This window comes from Diadema antillarum, unplaced genomic scaffold (genome assembly GCF_040938485.1).
Source record: "Diadema antillarum isolate AM-2024a unplaced genomic scaffold, OU_Dant_1.0 seq00000446_RagTag, whole genome shotgun sequence".
NCBI lineage: Eukaryota > Metazoa > Echinodermata > Echinoidea > Diadematoida > Diadematidae > Diadema > Diadema antillarum.
In genome coordinates this window covers 522730-540189 of record NW_027271420.1, presented here as the reverse complement: position 1 = coordinate 540189, position 17460 = coordinate 522730, and the positions used below count along the sequence as shown (strand labels likewise).

The 17460-nt window shown below is 37.9% G+C and overlaps 1 protein-coding gene across 1 annotated transcript in view; it reads right to left on the bottom strand.

Annotated features, from left to right (window-relative positions):
- Positions 1-726: 726 nt before the first annotated feature.
- The window catches only part of LOC139732757 (uncharacterized), a 43005-nt gene continuing 26271 nt past the window's right edge, over positions 727-17460 (bottom strand). Inside the window, exons 19-28 of the mRNA XM_071643603.1 lie at positions 13422-13469; positions 12408-12469; positions 11880-11966; positions 9046-9328; positions 8548-8658; positions 7126-7213; positions 6275-6385; positions 4359-4580; positions 3056-3225; positions 727-2225 (exon numbers count right to left, since the gene is read on the bottom strand). Coding sequence (XP_071499704.1) covers positions 2091-2225; positions 3056-3225; positions 4359-4580; positions 6275-6385; positions 7126-7213; positions 8548-8658; positions 9046-9328; positions 11880-11966; positions 12408-12469; positions 13422-13469 — 1317 coding nt within the window. The 3' untranslated portion in view covers positions 727-2090. The remainder of the gene's footprint in view (positions 2226-3055; positions 3226-4358; positions 4581-6274; positions 6386-7125; positions 7214-8547; positions 8659-9045; positions 9329-11879; positions 11967-12407; positions 12470-13421; positions 13470-17460) is intronic.

Sequence of the window (17460 nt, the reverse complement as noted above, 5' to 3'; positions counted from 1 at the left end):
AGTAGGGTTTCAATCTGGGAAACGTTTGTGAAAGCTTGAACAGTAATTCATGAAACTGAAAATGTATTACATGTAGAAATCCATTCACTGCCCTTCTTCCAGCCAGAGTTTATCAGTGTCTGTGTGGTAGAGTAGGACAGACCATGGCTTTGGTCATTTCTTATTTCACCTCATTTACAAGGTATTTACACATAAAAAAATGATAAATCATAACAGCTCATTGAACTGTAGCAGTGTCAAAAATATAGTAATATGATATCTCAAGATATCAGCCTGGCCATGACCTTTGTTAATCAATGAGTTAATTTTCCTAACATCTCAGACAATGAGGCATCAGGCTTCCAACCCAACTGACCTGCTGAGGACTAGTTGTTAAACATAAATTATATATAACAGAACTTTATTTCATCTATTTAGCATCCTATGAGAGAATTTAATAATGAATTTGAAATACATCTCTTCTTGAGAAAACATTGGTGTCATGTGATATTGATTTGAAAAGATATATATTTGTCTCCAATATGCAAGAGAATAAAATGAATGAATTACAGACATTTCCATAGTTTGGAAGGACTTGGTTTTCTTCAGTAGGAGTAAGCAACTGCTGGGTAGACTGACCTTAACAAGAGACTTTACGATGAAATGAAGAAACAAAGTGAACAATACAAAACAAGATTCTATTCATAATGATCATTTTAATGTGTTCATGAATCATTTCCCTTTCATGATTTGTTCTACAGGCAACAGCTACAGAAAACAAATACCAATACAAAACAGTGTGATTGTTCTTTTCTCTTATTGCCAGAGTGAATGAATTATGCCACACAAATAAATACTGTAACAGACTGGAAAAATGTGGAATGCATAAACAAAAATCCACTTATTGAAAACAGAGGGAAATCACAAATGTCTGTCCATCCAGGGTCCATCAGGGATGAAGACAACCCTGGGGCATTCCCCTGCCTACACTGTAACTTAGAGCACCTTGAATGAATAGTGGGCTGTTTGTGAAGTTGAGGAAAAAACATAAATTCAGGCACCCCTACAGTACCTTATTAATTTTTACAAGCGATAGGCTGGCGTTCATACTTGCACAGGCTAAATTTGCACATATCCAGACTGTTCCCACAGTCTTGAAAACACATTTTCCTTTGTTCATCTTCTTTCTGCCATTCACAATGGAGCGCCCCAGGGTTATGTCTTTGATGCTTGTGTACAGGCAATGATTGGTTAGTGCATGCACATAAACCAAATCGCTTATTTCTGCCAATCAAAGTGTAGAGATTTCATGACAGTGTACACTGTAATAGATCAATTTGGACTGTAGTCTGTAAAGGACTATTTGAGGAACCAGATTTTATCTGTCAGGTTATTAATATCTGACCTACATTTTATGTATTCAAATCAAAATAATTCAAGTCTTAAAACTCTATTTCATGTCAAAATACCACCACAAATGAGATTCTAAATGCAAACCTTCGCAGCCTGAGCGTTCTGGCTGGTCGCAGATAGTATTAGGGGTGCGCTGTGGAAATAAGCCAACATTTCCTGTATCATGAACGTAACAATTAGGCTGTCTGTGTATAGATCAGCACCAAGACTGCCATGGCAAATTTTTTTGATGGTTTAAAAATCTGACACAGCATCCATGGCAATCATGGCCTGTCATGTTTGCCTATCCTGTCTCCCCACGTTGTCTAAATCCATCCCATTCTGTCCATAGTGGTCTGAAATGCGACTGCCGTGGCTGCTGGGAAATGATGTACACGTAGCATTGCATGAAAAAGGTGACCACCAGAACATTTGACCCTCTTTCCTATTTCATCCTATGAGTGTTAGCTATCCTGACAATGAAAAAGTGCCTGGGATTACTTCCATAACTCTGATATGATACTGAAATGCTACAGAAAATAGAACAAAGAAAAAAAAAAACCATACAGCATCATCAGAATGTGACCTTACAGACCAGGTAAAAAGAACAATATGTCCCATCATGCTCCCCATTTCAGTAAAACAAGTAAGAAACAACAACTGGGATCACGAAGAAGAAAAAAAAAAATATTGCAAATGCAGAGAAAACATACAGGGTACTAGCAAACACAAGATGAAAGCTCTACTCTGTAGTCCCAGCTATTTCCCCAGAAACCGGCACATTCATAACCCCCAGGTCCTTTGGCTCTGAATTCTGGCCCAGTGATGACGTAGTCTGGAACCATATTAGAAAACTGAAATAGAACCATATAAGAATGAAATGTCTTAATTTCCCTACAGGATACCATAAATTATTGAATATGTCAAATGAACAATGAAGTAATTGGTAGAACAGAAAGGCTTTGATAATGTGTGTCTGGGAGCATGAGAACAAAATGTATACTGATCTTTCATAAATTCATTGTTCTTCTGAGAGACTAGGACTCCATATGACAGCTACGCGCCTACATAATTTATATTGAAATGTTTATTATAGCAAATTGTTCATTGACAGCGACAATGCAATTCAAGTTCCCCGGTCAATATACAACAACTAGCATACAACCTGATACAGTGGATGATTAGCGCCAAGTGAATGTTCAAGGGTTTTATACCAAATGCAGATTGTTCCTTTAGACTTTCCTCTTTTTTTTTCCCCCATCACACTTTTTGACCACACTCATTCCAGGGTATTAGAAAACGATTAGTAACTATCTCATGAAAGCATTGTCATTCCATGCTCACAAACTAACTCAACTACATGAAATAGCAAATATCAATTAATCATAATCATGCATGATTACTTGGTCTAGTGTTAAAATGCCTGCATAATAATGAGTACTGGATAAGCTGTTATTTTCGCACAGGTTTAATTTTTGTGAATTTCATGAATCACAGTTGGATGGCTAATTTAACAACACGCGAAAATATCACCATGTGCTAAGGTAATAGTGCGCTTATGAAGGCATCAGTGTAAATTCGTGAAGACATCTCGTGAAAATTTCTGTGACCTCCTCTTTCGTGAAAATATCTGTATGCGAAAGTAACAGCATATAGAGTATCAGAGAAGAAAAGGATTACTCACAGGGGATCTTGTCATTGGAGGTATAGTGGGGCTAGCTAGTCTCATGATGTCCACTAGCCCCTGAAGAGAGTTGCCCATGAGAGCAAGGACCAGTCTCCCACCTTCGTGAGGGGCAAGGAAGAGGGCTCCGGTCAGTGGATCTGAGAAACGACACCTTCCAAGCAGCAGGCCTGTGCATAAAACATCACAAGATTAGCCATTGTGCTACTATTTGTAGTCTATGTTCAGGTAAGGTAAAAACTTCCCATGTACAACTTGTCACTATTGAAAAAAAAAAATCTATCCATGGACCTTCCTAAAGTGAAATTAGAGGTCGAGTTGAAATTCATTACAACAAATATATGAACATTTGAACTAATGATTTATGAAACTTGTAACATATTTACATTCCCTAGGTCTGTTAGATAACAATCTAATAAAGGGATATGTTCACACTTTTGATCATTACATTCACAAAAACCATATAAAACTGCTGAGAACTCATTTCTCTTAACAATATATTCCACATTCTTCAAGAATCATTAACCTACATGTATAACTTTACAGAAAAAAAAGTTTTGTTTGTTAAAAATTCAAGAAAATAAAATCAGACAAAGAACAAAACCAGAAATTTCAGTTACACAAGTATGATTCTAAAATAAAGAATGCAAACCCAGTCTGAGAGCCACTGTTTTTGGAAGATTCAATTTGAGACTAAGAGATCAGCTGTTTGATTGATACAAAACTAAAGAATGAAGATATTTTTTTTTTCCTGGCATAGGAATTGCTACTGAAAGGACCCACCTTGTCATTTTAATTACTGTAAAACACGATATATTCATGGCATGAAATATTTTGCGAATTGGAGCTGACGGCCTTTCTCACAGCATGAAATTTTTGCAAATTGCCATTGGCATCCAATGCATGTTGTGTAGGCAAGAACTTTCATGTACATTTTAATTTTGCAAATGTTGGCGCTCACGAAATTCGCAAAATTAAAATGTAGGTCCATCCTTGGACCAACACCCCTTCAATAATGTATCAAAATATACTTAACTAATTCTAACTTACAAAGTCAGATAATTTCTTTTTTTATTATTTTCTAAGAGCTTAAAAAAATGAAATATTGAGAATTGAAAGAGTATTGAGTTTCACTTGGGTCCTTTTTAATGTACAGATATATAGAAATGCTTACTTGCAGCTATTATCATAACATCTTTTACAAAGTATTCAGTTATCTCAGTGTTAGCAGGTTACTGTCATTGTAACTGCTATTGTTAGTTTTAGTTGATGAAAAGTGTTTTGGGAAGGGCTTGAATCTTACCATCTTCATTAGTGCTAATGGGAACTTTGTCAAGGAACTGCTCTGCCCACAAGTTCTCTGCTGGCCCGCCTACTATAATGAGGTTATGCAATGCAGCAACATCATCTTGTAAGGCAGAATCTTCCATCACCATAGCAACAGCATCAGATGTTAGGAAGAAGAGGTTGGCTAGATATACAGCGAGGTGGAGAATGGTAGCTTTGGTCTCTTTGTTTTTGGTCCCTGGATTGGAAAGGAAGAGATCCAGCAAAGACATCCATGACAATCTTTTAAAAGGTATTGTCATGAAAGCACAAGCTAAAATTTTTGTGTACAGATATTTCTGCAAATTGCTACTCAACAGACATTATATGTGTTGTTGATTTTGCAGCAGTTGAAGGGTTTGTAATCATCACTTCACCTTTCACAAAATGAATAAGAACAAGGAAAAGTAGAAATTACGCAGTGCGTAATATATGTCCCCGCCGGAAGTAGCATTTTGTAGCAAAATGTACAATACAGGTCAAAAATCAAGGTCAAAGGTCAAAGAAGTCAACGGTCAAAATTCTGTGTACAAGTTTTGAAGCCCTCACCTAGTGCCATCACATAAAGCAAACAGAATCGAAATCAGGTTAGAAATGGCGAAGGAGTAGCATTTTGTAGCTAATGTACAATATAGGTCAAAAATCAAGGTCAAAGGTCAAAGAAGTCAACGGTCAAAATTCTGTGTAGAAGCTTTGAAGCCCTCACCTAGTGCCATCACATAAAGCAAACGGAATCGAAATCGGGTTAGAAATGGCGAAGGAGTAGCATTTTATAGCAAAATGTACAATATAGGTCAAAAAATCAAGGTCAAAGGTCAAAGAAGTCAAAGGTCAAAATTCTGTGTAGAAGTTTTGAAGCCCTCAACTAGTGCCATCACATAAAGCAAACGGAATCGAAATCGGGTTAGAAATGGCGAAGGAGTAGCATTTTGTAGCAAAATGTACAATATAGGTCAAAGGTCAAGGTCAAAGGTCACAACTGAAATTCTGTGTAGAAGTTTCAAAGCTCCCATGTAGTGCTCTCATATAAAGCAAACAGAATCAAAATCGGCTCATAAATGACAGAGAAGTAGCAAATTGAACATTTTGATCACACACGGACGCACACACGGACACATGGACACACGGACGGACACACGGACACACACACGTAAGGAGCCCGTTTCATAGTCCCCTGCTCGAACTCGTTCGGCGGGGACAATGAGTGACAAGCAACAATGCCAGGACTAAATACTTTTACTTGCTGATTCAGTGTACAAACAGGTACAGGTTGTTGTGTGTTCTGCATTTGAAGTACTAAAGCTGTACTAACATGCTGTTATGCCCCCAAGGAATCACTATATCATTGGCTCACACAACATGCTACACCCCACAGTAGTAACTTGTCTAGCGCGATCTAGCACCGGTATGGCCTGATTTTTTTCTTTTACAATATTTTTGCACATCGTTGTTTTGCTGGTTTTCATATTCTCTTGTTGTTATTTTTGCAGATCATAGGCAGTTCCCAAAATTCGTGAAAATTTCAGCTCGTAAAAATACTTACAACAAGGGGCTATATATAATTGGGCATAAAATCCAAAGAGGTGGAACAGATTTCCTAACTGCTGTTTGTTTAACATGTATTACACTCCTACTTATGTTGACAGAGAAACTCATAGAAAAAGACACACACACACACTAGATGTAGAGCTTCATAAATATCAGGAGATACCTTGTCCTGACTTTCATACAATCTATGCTCATCTGTAGTTTAAAATGTGTAAGAACATTACACTTAGTACAGTAAACTCTAATGGATCGTATCTTTAATTGTTGTTACAAACTATTGTAGAAAGGTACTGTACTATCACAGCACAGCAGTGGAACGTTACATAGCACAGTTGCTTGGTGTACCTGTGACAATGATGAATTTGCTTTCTGCAATCCTTCTTGCTGGCCCATAGTTCACTGGACTCCGCTGTCTGTCATCCATCATGATGTCATCATGGCAAACTTTCCAAACTCCTATGAGATACATGTAACAGTGACAGGAAAAGAAATTAAAAAAAAAGGAAGATAATTTAATCAGGAAGGAATACAGCAATTATTGCTCAAATAACTCACACATAACATGGAACTTGGGGTAAATTTGGTGGTCCCGATTTTCCACTACTGTAATTCGTCAGTTGAAAATGAGAAGGGCGTTAAGTTGCCACTAAAGCCATAGTGTTCAAGACCACTTAACGCCCTTCTCATTCTCAACAGACGGTATGTAGCTGGTCTCTTTTTAAGTATGTTAACGAGGTACCAGTTAATTCCAAGTAAATTCAGCTGTCTCGATGACCTCGTTATAACAGTGTCTTCTTGTAGTAATCACAAAGTGCAAAATATGCGATGATGACATCTTGACCTCACAAAGTTTCCATCAACCTACACACAAGTCTTTACTATTATAAAAATCTTTCATGACACAGAGTAAAAGGAAAAAAAGTACTCCTTTGTAATGTTACTTGCTTATTTATCAATCAAAAATATTTCTAATGATACTTATAAATGCAAACCAATGGGAGTGTTGTTATCAGCTAATATGCATTTGTGGATGCCATCAATATCACTTGGATGGAAACACGTAAAAATTCATGATTCAACAACTTTCTGATTGTAGATGAAATTTTAATGAAAACTGTATTATTCTGTTTGTGTGAATGTATTCAATTTGCTAAACTCATCTTGATTATGGTGTGGAATCGATTCACACTCCATACCTTGCTCTGTGAGACAGAACTGTACGGCATTATCCACTTCTGTGAAGGAGTTACTAATTTCATCTGCAGAAAATTCATTTCCATCTACCTGGAGAAAGATAGAAGAATGCAATATGGTTTGATTCTCTAAAGGCTTTCAAAAGACACAATTTCAGTATAAAGGAAGTCACAAAAGTTTGAATTTGGGTAAACCATAACCATGGCAACCAAAGGGTCCTCCAACGTAGCCATTTGTAATGGTCATATGACTTTGGCATATCATCAAATTTTGACATTTTAAATTCATATCATTTAGTCTTGAATGATCTATCTACAAAGTCCAATCTTTTTTTTATAAAGATTTGATGGACTTGCAGAAAGAAAATAATCTTTATATTTGTTGGTGCATAATCACAAAGCACATAAGGTGTGTCTTTCAAGGCTGTATGAAATCAACTACATTTCCCCGATCAACACATGAAGAGTTTCCGTGGTGCAAAGAATTTGACCATGCTGACTACTTAGCAGTGTCCATCAGTGAATATTCCACATTTGATGCTTATTGTGTCTTTACCCACAACCCTTGATGAATCGTAAGTTAACCACATCATTGAAATCATGATACAGTTGAACCTCTCCTATCCGGACAAGTCGGGACCGGGGCTCATCCGGATAAGGGATTTGGCCGGATACGGGAGACTCAATGCTTTATACATGTACATATACATACACATGTACTGATGTAGCCCATTGTGGTACCACATGTAGTAATGCGTATACTGCAACCTTTTCATTGTTACATTTGGGGATGTTTGGGGATGTTAAAATGTCTGAGGGCAAGCAATTTGGAAGGAAATTTGATGTAATGTATGTTAATCATGTTGGAAGTAATATGTAATTCATGTGTGTTTGTGTAGGAGTTCTCAAGGAGTTGGGAATCCCCCTTTCCTCCCGTAATCATTATTTAAATTAAAAAAAAATCACGGCGAGATTGCGTCCGTATAATAGAGAGATCCGGATAAAGGGAGGCCGGATAATAGAGGTTCACTGAACTGTATGTATTAAAGGTTATAAAAATGATGCCACAGTTCCCCAATATGAAAATCATAAGGTATTTTTAAATCAACAGAAGTACTTTCTTCTTCCCAAATCCTTTCACCATGATAAAACAAAAGCACAATAGTATAAAACATGACACTGAAGTAGCATTACAAGACAGGATCAGATCTGTCTGTCAAAGTATGGAAGACAATATGGAACCAGTGGGCAAAGGCTGTTGCTACAGTATTTGCAATTAGCTATGGAGTCTTGTGTATCTAAGCATGTTTCATCTCACAATGAATTCTTTGTAATACAGTCGTACCTGGCTTTCTGTCAAAAGGCCTGGACTCTAACAGACTTGAAAATGGAATCACATTGAAAGTGGTATAGGACCAAACCTACCAGAATTTTGTTGACTTGTTTCCATTGATAAGGCACATGTTGGAGATCTCTGAGAAGAAAGCGGGCAACATTTTTTGTTCTAAGCTCTGCACTCTCTTCAGTCAAGTTCATCTGCAATTCAGACAAAGCAAAAATATTGCATCATTTGTTTTAGCAATAACACATTCTACTTATAGATGCATTCAAAATCACAAGCTTTATGAAAAAAACTTTCACAAGCACTTCCACAGATTCCTATACAATGTTCATTATGCTATAAGATTCCGATGAATCCCATTCATTAACTTGTCTTGTTTCCCTGACATTCTATGATAAAGTAAGTATGAATAATCATCACACTCACCAAAATAATGGGCAAGCTTTATACAAAAAGAGCAAGAGAAATGTTCTTCTGATGCCTTTCAACACAAAATCTTCTTGCTTACAACTCAAAAAATTCACTGAGAGCAATTTTACTATGGAGCAGGCTGGCTATTAAACATGCCAACACACACACACCTGTATAGTGCTGGTCCTGAATGGTACAACCTGCTGGATAACAGACACTCCCCTTAGACCTTCCCCGAGGGCAGGGTTTACTACAGTGAGGGTGAAGCTTCCATACCCCCAGGGTCTGTTGCTGGGAGGTGCATATTTGCTTGGCGACGAGGTGGAGGTAGAGCACTCTCCGGTCTCTGCATGGCAAGACTGGGGGGCAAGGGATGCCAGCTGAATGTTGGCATGAGAGTTTGTAAAGTCTCTCAGCTGTGGATCATTGACAGCACCGCCATCATTCGTCTCCCTGCACAAACAATACAACAAGGAATCTAAGGAGATTCCTGTACCTCTTATTTCACCGTGTGAGTTTCAATGTTTTTCACTATCATATGAAGAAAATCTGCATCACACATTCAAAAGACAATTCAAATATGAATTTGCAGATTTGCAGTCTGAAATCAAAGTCTATTTCTCTTTCCTTAAGGCCCTGTCACACCTTTCTGGGCAAGCCTTGCGTGCGACTTGCGAAGAACAATTTTTACTACCCGGAGGTCCCCGCAGATGACCCTCACATGACAGTACCTAGCACATATCTCACCTGTAGTTACCCGGAGTTGGTCACGCAAGTCCTATTCACTCGCAGCCAAGTTTAGGCCATGTCACATCTTTCCGGGCAAGCTAGGTGGCCTTGTTGCGTGTGGGGATTTTCCAGCACGCAGGACAATTTTTGCAGGCGGACAAGGATTTGGGCAAGTTTCGCATGCGTCTTACCTGCTGGACCTGTGCTTCTTACATTCTACTTCGGTGTGACCTGTGTGTCAGGTGCATGGGTGGCGAGTGAGGGCTGACAACTCAGTGAAGGAATCCCTCTGAAGGAATGACAGAAGTCCAACAGAATGTCATTATCTTGGCCGCATATGTGGACTGTGAAGTACATGCGTTACAGCTGCGAAGTACCTGCTTGTGAGTTGCCTGCGGTGCTGCCACTAAAGGCCTCCTACTGACGTTCTGCGTGGACCTCTGCGGGCAATCCCCGCGACTCACTCGGAAAAAGTTTTGGTCATGATCAAAACTTGGCTGCGGGTAAATCGGACTTGCGTGCGCACCTCCGGGCAACTACAGGCGAGATAGACTCTAGGTACCATCAGGTGTGGACCAACTGTTGGGAGGTCCGGGTACAGTAGCAAAAATTTCCCCTCGCAAGTCAACCCGCAAAGGCTTCCCCAGACATGGTGTGACAAGGCCTTGAGCACTCAAAACTTATTCTGGGTGAGTCGCGAGGGTTTGCCTGCAGAGGTACACGCAGAACACCAGTAGGAGGCCTTTAGCGGCAGCATCTCGCAGGCAACTCCCACGCAGGTACTTCACAGTCCCTGTATGTCACTCATAGCTGAAAATGGATCGCTTTCAAAACTCTCACACAGGTCACACGGACTACACGCAAGTAGCAGGTAAATAGCATGCGTCTAGCAGTAAGACGCAACTCGCCAACATCCTTTCTGCCAGTAGAAAATTATCCTGCATGCTGGAAAATCCCTACTTGCAACAAGCCTGTGTAGCTTACCCAGAAAGGTATGACAGGGCCTTAATCTTAGTCTGCCATAGTAGGTATCCTTCTGCATTAAAGCTGAGTCAAAAGCTTTCTCTTGGAGGTGTAAATGTGACACATGAATGTGTACAATGAAAGCAATAACACCTAAAGCACAAATAAATCTTGTGAGTCACCTAAAGACATGGAGCAACACAAGTTTAACCTTGCACCTGTTCCTGATAGAACGAGACCATACACAGTCATCTTAATCTCAGCAATGGCCAACACTAGTAGATGTAAAGGATGTACATGTGTGCTGTTCTTTGTCCTAAGATTTTAAATCTGACAGCAAGATGGAATACACTTTTTCAATTTGTGGCTACATAAGTTAATTACCTTCCAAAATTTTTCTCGTAAAAACATATGAAATGAAATTTATCATGGCTGGATTTGTGTTATTACTAGAGCCATAGAGTATTTTGTGACTCATGGATGAGTTTACTAGGATATTAACCCTAACCAGGCCGGGCTTTTTTGGGTGTTCTGTGGCCGGGGAAGGGTTGATTCAACGCCCCCCTGAGATCTCGGCCGTCGATCGCGCAATCACCATGATATTTGGCATGTGCATTACCTGTGGCGTAATCTACCAAGCTATACAAAAAGAAATGGAAATTTTCGTCATAATAATTAATTATGCTAATATATGCATAAAATCATACATTTTGCTCTAAATCAGAAATTAAAGCTCCTAGAATGGATGAGTTTACTAGGATATTAAATGTGAATGAACTAATAGGCTTATCCTTGAGGACCTGGTTTCAGGCTTTTCCATTTTACTTTTGTCCACTGAATGAATTTCAATGCCTTTATCCACTTCACATGTATTAGTTGGGAATATGCTACGCAATCTTGAGGTATTGCATTCTGGTTTCAAGGAACAACCATCAAATTAGAATGCATTGGTAAAACTCTCTTTTGTTTGCTGGCTAGACTGGCAATGCAAACTGTATACACCATGTATATCTAGTGAGTCTTATTTTTCTTTTTCAAATTGGGACTTCCTGACAATTTCGACAGTGGCTGAATTCACAATTGGGAGTAGTGAAATGAATTGAGAAATGCATGCATACATGGCACATTTATGTTAGGATCAGAATTTATAATTTTGTGTGCTGTCAAATTTGTGAATAGTATGTAACTCGCAAAGGACCAGTTATAATACACCAGGAATGAGAAAGCATATTTTGCATTCTGATTCTCCGCATTGACGACAAAGTCCCTTCCCCATCAAGAACTGGACGCCAATCACTATTAAATGACTTACCATGTGTCCCACCACCAGTGCTCCTTTCCTGCCAGCTCTGAGTATGTCACATTGATGCCTCGCTCTTTCAACAAGCGATTCATTCGTCTGTTTTCAAGGAAAAAAAAAAATTATTAGGCAATTATATCCCACTGTTGGTAATGTGATAACACATGGGTATCCAAAATATGAACTTCAAAAGTGAATGTTATTATTAAAGAAAAACAATGTGACAAGCACAATCAACAAAGAGGGCAAACAACTTTTTGATTACAAAAGTAGACATATTCACATTATATCTCATACATCTTCCAATTTTACACACTTAGTTAAAATAACCCCACCTATGTCGGGTTATGGGCTTCTTAAAGGTTATTACAAACACTTGTTTAAGAAATGTCTGTACTTATTTAGTGCTTTCATCAATATTTTGCCTTTGTCTATATCTGATGCTTTGGATAAGTAGTGAAATATACGTTGTACTAATAAATGGGCTGAACATGTCAAAGTGACAAGAATGCATGCAGGATTATCTCACAGTCAACTTACCTCACAAAGAAGGGATGTACTGTTCTGTCATTAGCACCGATTCTTGTTAATACTGGTAAGCTCTGTGAGAGTGATGCAGAATGTATCTCTGATAAAGTAGGAATTTAGTAATCACAGTCTCTGGGTACAACAACTTATGTTAACAGGTTCAGTACCTCACCTATCTAAGATCTCTCACATTCACATTAACCCGTTGAGGACGGGCTGACTTTGCTATAACACACATTTCCTATAGACCACTGCCCGAGTATACTCGGGACTCGTCCTCAACGGGTCAGCAATCACATTTGTATCGGCTTACACCAATATCAGAACATTATAGGGACTAAGCAAAAAAGCAGTCAAACATGAACATAGTAATAAATACTTTGGAAACCGCAAGATGAATTTGCTGAGGGTAGACTCTGTTAAATCACTGTTCTGGAACAAATAGAGTCATTTACACTTCAGTACAAGCAAGACATTCTAACAGAACATTCTGTGTACACTTATTAAGCTATTCTGATGGAAGCATTGCTTGCATGATCAGTAAATATTTCATTACATTGAAGTCAACAATAACTGCAGCTATGAGTTGCAAAACTTTGTACTATGATCAAATTGTACAGGCAGACATGTCACAGATCTTTCATTTTTTTAACTACTAGTAAGCTGTTTGATAACAGTTCATTAAAGAAGGTCGTTTGTCTGCAGATGCTGTTGATAGACTTCAAAAATGCATCTCCCTCCTAAAGCTGAATTTCAAACAACTAGGCATGGACATTTTCTCCAAATCCGGACTATAATGTCAACATTCCTAAGGTAGAAAAAAAAAAATCATCTTGATTATCAAGCAGTTTTTCAGTGAAAGTATGAAAAGTTTTCATGATATATGCATAAGAAATGATAACAGAATATATATATATATATATATATATATATATATATATATATATATTATATTTGCAATCATTCTCTGTCAGTAAAAAGAAAACAAACAGAAAAAAAAAACCCACACACAAACACAAAAACTACCTGAAGGTTAGATGCATGCCGGTCAGCTTCATTCTCTGCTATACAAGCCTGCAACAGACAAATCAGATAATTTGAAGTGAAGCAATAATTACTGACTGACAACAATTTATTATTGCTCACTAAATTACAAACTTCAAGTGGAAAGCATAATTGGATGAATATTGAATGACAGTTGCGCACATCAAATACAGAAAGCGCCAAAAAAAAGAGAAAAAGTCCCAATTGGCAATCATCGCAAGCCTCTTCCATATGAATAGGCACTCAATGACTACTGGTACATTAAAATCAAGTTCATCATACTCCCTATGGGCCATTCTCAGATTAAGTGTTCAATTCCATGCGAGTAAAACCGAAAAATCAACCACAAAGTAATACATTCAAAGATTCACTTGGTATTTTTAACAAATTTCGCTTACAAATAAAGTTTCGAATCCCACAAATCATGCAAAGGGAACGATCCGATCTGGAATTTGCACAGGAAACAAATATGAATTGCTTTCCTGGGGAAATAACTATTGAAAAACATCGAATCGCCTTTGGTAACGTATCTGGTAAAATATAACTAATAATTTTAGTTGTGTATGAATTAATAAATATCACCTGTTTAATTATTTACCTTATGAATTGATGTAAAAATGAATGATGTAAGCCCAAATTAACCATTTTAAACATTGTACGTAATATTTAAACTATGAAATGCAGTGGAAAAGAGCCCTAAATGTGAAAGCTGAGTTCTTCATTCACAGAATATTCTAATCTTACGTCTGAATGTATTCATCCAGTTTTGATGGATAATGCAAATAAGGTTTAAAAATATATTTTTGGAGGCACTTAGAAGGAAGTAGGTATAGTCTTTATGAACTCGATATACTAAAAAGTTGTTTGACCTATGGTAACGTATTTGGCTCACCCCTTTTAATGGAAATGAATAAATAATTGTTCAACTTATCAATGAATCTTGAGTAGTTCTTCATATGTTGAAAAACACTAGAGCAAATATGAAACAGAACACTGAAACTTTTCTCGGAAGCTTTTCATAAACTACTTTTTACTCTTTCAAAGTTAGGTAACGTATATGGCGTACCATAAATGAGTCTGTAGGTGAAGTTACAGAGCAATTTCTACTGAATATTCTTCATTTGAACATAACTTTAATTTTCTATGGAAGCGTCATTCTATGCAGAATTGTTTTATGAACACTTTGTTTTACATGACATTATTTGTCACTGTGGGTAACCTGAATTATACGTAACGTATCTGGTAAATCTCAAAAGCAAACAACTGATATGCTGAATCATAGCTTCGTCTTGTAAAATAAACGTTAAAAGTTGTTGCATAGAATATGAAAGTGGCTGGGTTTTGTAGAATAGAACTTTGGAGTTTGGGAGCACACAACAATTTGTTTGTCAAAACATTTATAATTTTTTTTTCAGCATTTTGATTATGTGGTAACGTATCTGTCGGAAAACTTGGCATTAAGTTGTGAGACACTGACGCAGAAAGAAAAATCATGTGGAAGTGTTGCTCTTTTTCACCTCCCTGTCCTTTTGGTGAAAGAATATAATCCTGAGGTCCAACAAAACGAAGCATGTAATGTCTAGGGATGAATTTTGACCAGATTTGATCCCCTGAAAGCACAAGACCAATGAGCAAAATTCGGTCATGTATCTGTGGTAACGTATCTGTGGTAACGTATCTGTGGTAACGTACATGGTCGATCATGTTATTATGAGAGCGATATCTACCGAATATTTCTCACTTGTACTAAACTTTAATGTTGAATCGATGCGTCATTACGAGGAGTATTGTATAATATACAATTTGTCTGACATTGCAATATCTGTCGCAGTGGGTGGCGTGAAATCTATGTAACGTATCTGTCTAAATAACAAGGCAATCGCCAAATTGTGTCTTGCCCATTCGCGTACAAGGAATTAATATTTTTGATAACTCCCAGAAGTTAATTGACCTGCTTATGACCTTTGACCTTGTGGTGACCTTCAACACCCTAAGGGACATTTACCATCCAAGTTTGGTCACAAACGGACAAAGGGATCAAAAGTAATGAGCCATAATCGAAATGCGCCATAAAAACTTTACATTGGGCCCTAAAATTTTGTTGACCCCTTTCTGTGACCTTTGACCTTGTGATGACCTTTAACTCCCCAAGGGACATCTACTGTCCAAGTTTGGTCACAGACATAGGGATCAAAAGTTATGAGCCACAATCAAAACGCGCCCTAAAAACATAACATTGGGCCCAGAAAGTTTGTTGACCCCTGTCTGTGACCTTTGACCTTGTGACGACCTTCACCTCCCCAAGGGACATCTTCCATCTAAGTTTGGTCACAAACGGACAAAGGGATCAAAAATTATGAGTCATAAACGAAATGTGCCCTAAAAACTTAGCATTGGGCCCTAAAGTTTGTTGACCCCCGTCTGTAACCTTTGACCTTGTGGTTACCTTCAACTTCCCAAGAGACATCTACCATCACCAAAGTTTGATTGCCATTGTAGCAACATGTGCTGAGTTACGTGTGATAAGAGAGTCTTGCAAGTAAACTTTAACGTATGACCTCAAATGACCTTTGACCTTATCATGTGACCTCTTACGGCACCATAACATGAAGGTACCCCCAGTGCATCCATCATCCAAGTTTGATTGCCATTGTAGCAACATGTGTCGAGTTACGTGTGATAAGAGAGTCTTGCAAGTAAACTTCAACGTATGGCCTCAAATGACCTTTGACCTTATCCTGTGACCTCCAACGGCACCATAACATGAAGGTACCCCAAGTGCATCTATGACCCAAGTTAGGTTGTAATCCAAGCAACTTATGTGAAGTTATTTGTCAAAAGAGAGTCTTGCAGGTAAACTTTAACATAGAAAAGAGAGTCTTGCACATACTCTTTAATATATGACCTCAAATGACCTTTGACATCATCACATGACCTCCGACAACACCATAACATGAAGATACCCCTAGTGCTTCTATCACCCAAGTGTGGCTGCCATTGCTGTAACAGTTGCTAAGTTATGCATCATAAGAGAGTCTTGCAGGTAAACTTTAACATTTGTGACGGACGACGGACGACGGACGACGGACGGACGCCATTTGGATCCCTTAGTCTCGCCTTCACCTCCGGTGGGCGAGACAAAAATGTAGAAAACCGATATTTCAAACATTGTACCGTATTCTCAATAAAAAGCTTATGCACAAAAAATCTAAGTACTTGCAATGTATGAAGTATATCCTCAGGATTTCATATACACAGGGTCATTGCATAGTCTTGTTATTTTCGCAATGCTGTAACACTAAAGAAACTGGTAACGTATCTGGCGGTGAACTTGGCGACAGGTTTCAAAAGGCTATAAAAAAGAAGTCAATAAAAATTTTTGAACTTTTCGAGTATTGTGATTAGCACATATGATATGCTCATCGTCCATGCAAATGATATTTGGAAAGTGTGTTTGTGGACGGAGAGGAGCAATAAAACATAATTCTAAAATAGCCTGCGACACTGCGTTTTGGGGGTCTTAACGAAGTTTGACAGCAAAATTTTATACAAAAAGGCAGACAACCGCATTTGATCGTGTTTATTTTTAACAAATAAAGTCCTTGTGATATATCATAAACAATTAAATAGTATCTAATAGGTTTCAGGGAACCGCAAACTGTCATGGAATGTCGGCGACACAAAAATTCCGTATTTGAACACTTTTACTGAGAATGGGCCCTATATGTCATCAAATCAGGTCTACAATTTATATTTACATTTTACATTTTGCACAAAACTACATCACATCACCTGCAAGATATGTTAATACTCATAAAGAAATGACATACTACATACAATGTAATTACTCTAGCAATTTTCAAACATGGCATACCTTTAAACCCACATCATTCTTCCTATAGCAACAAGAAAAACACCTCTTTACACATTTAAAAGAGGAAAAAAAATCTTACATATGATGGTTGACAGCACGTAAATGATAAGTTGACAGAAATATGTTGATTTTAGTTGCTTTTCTGAA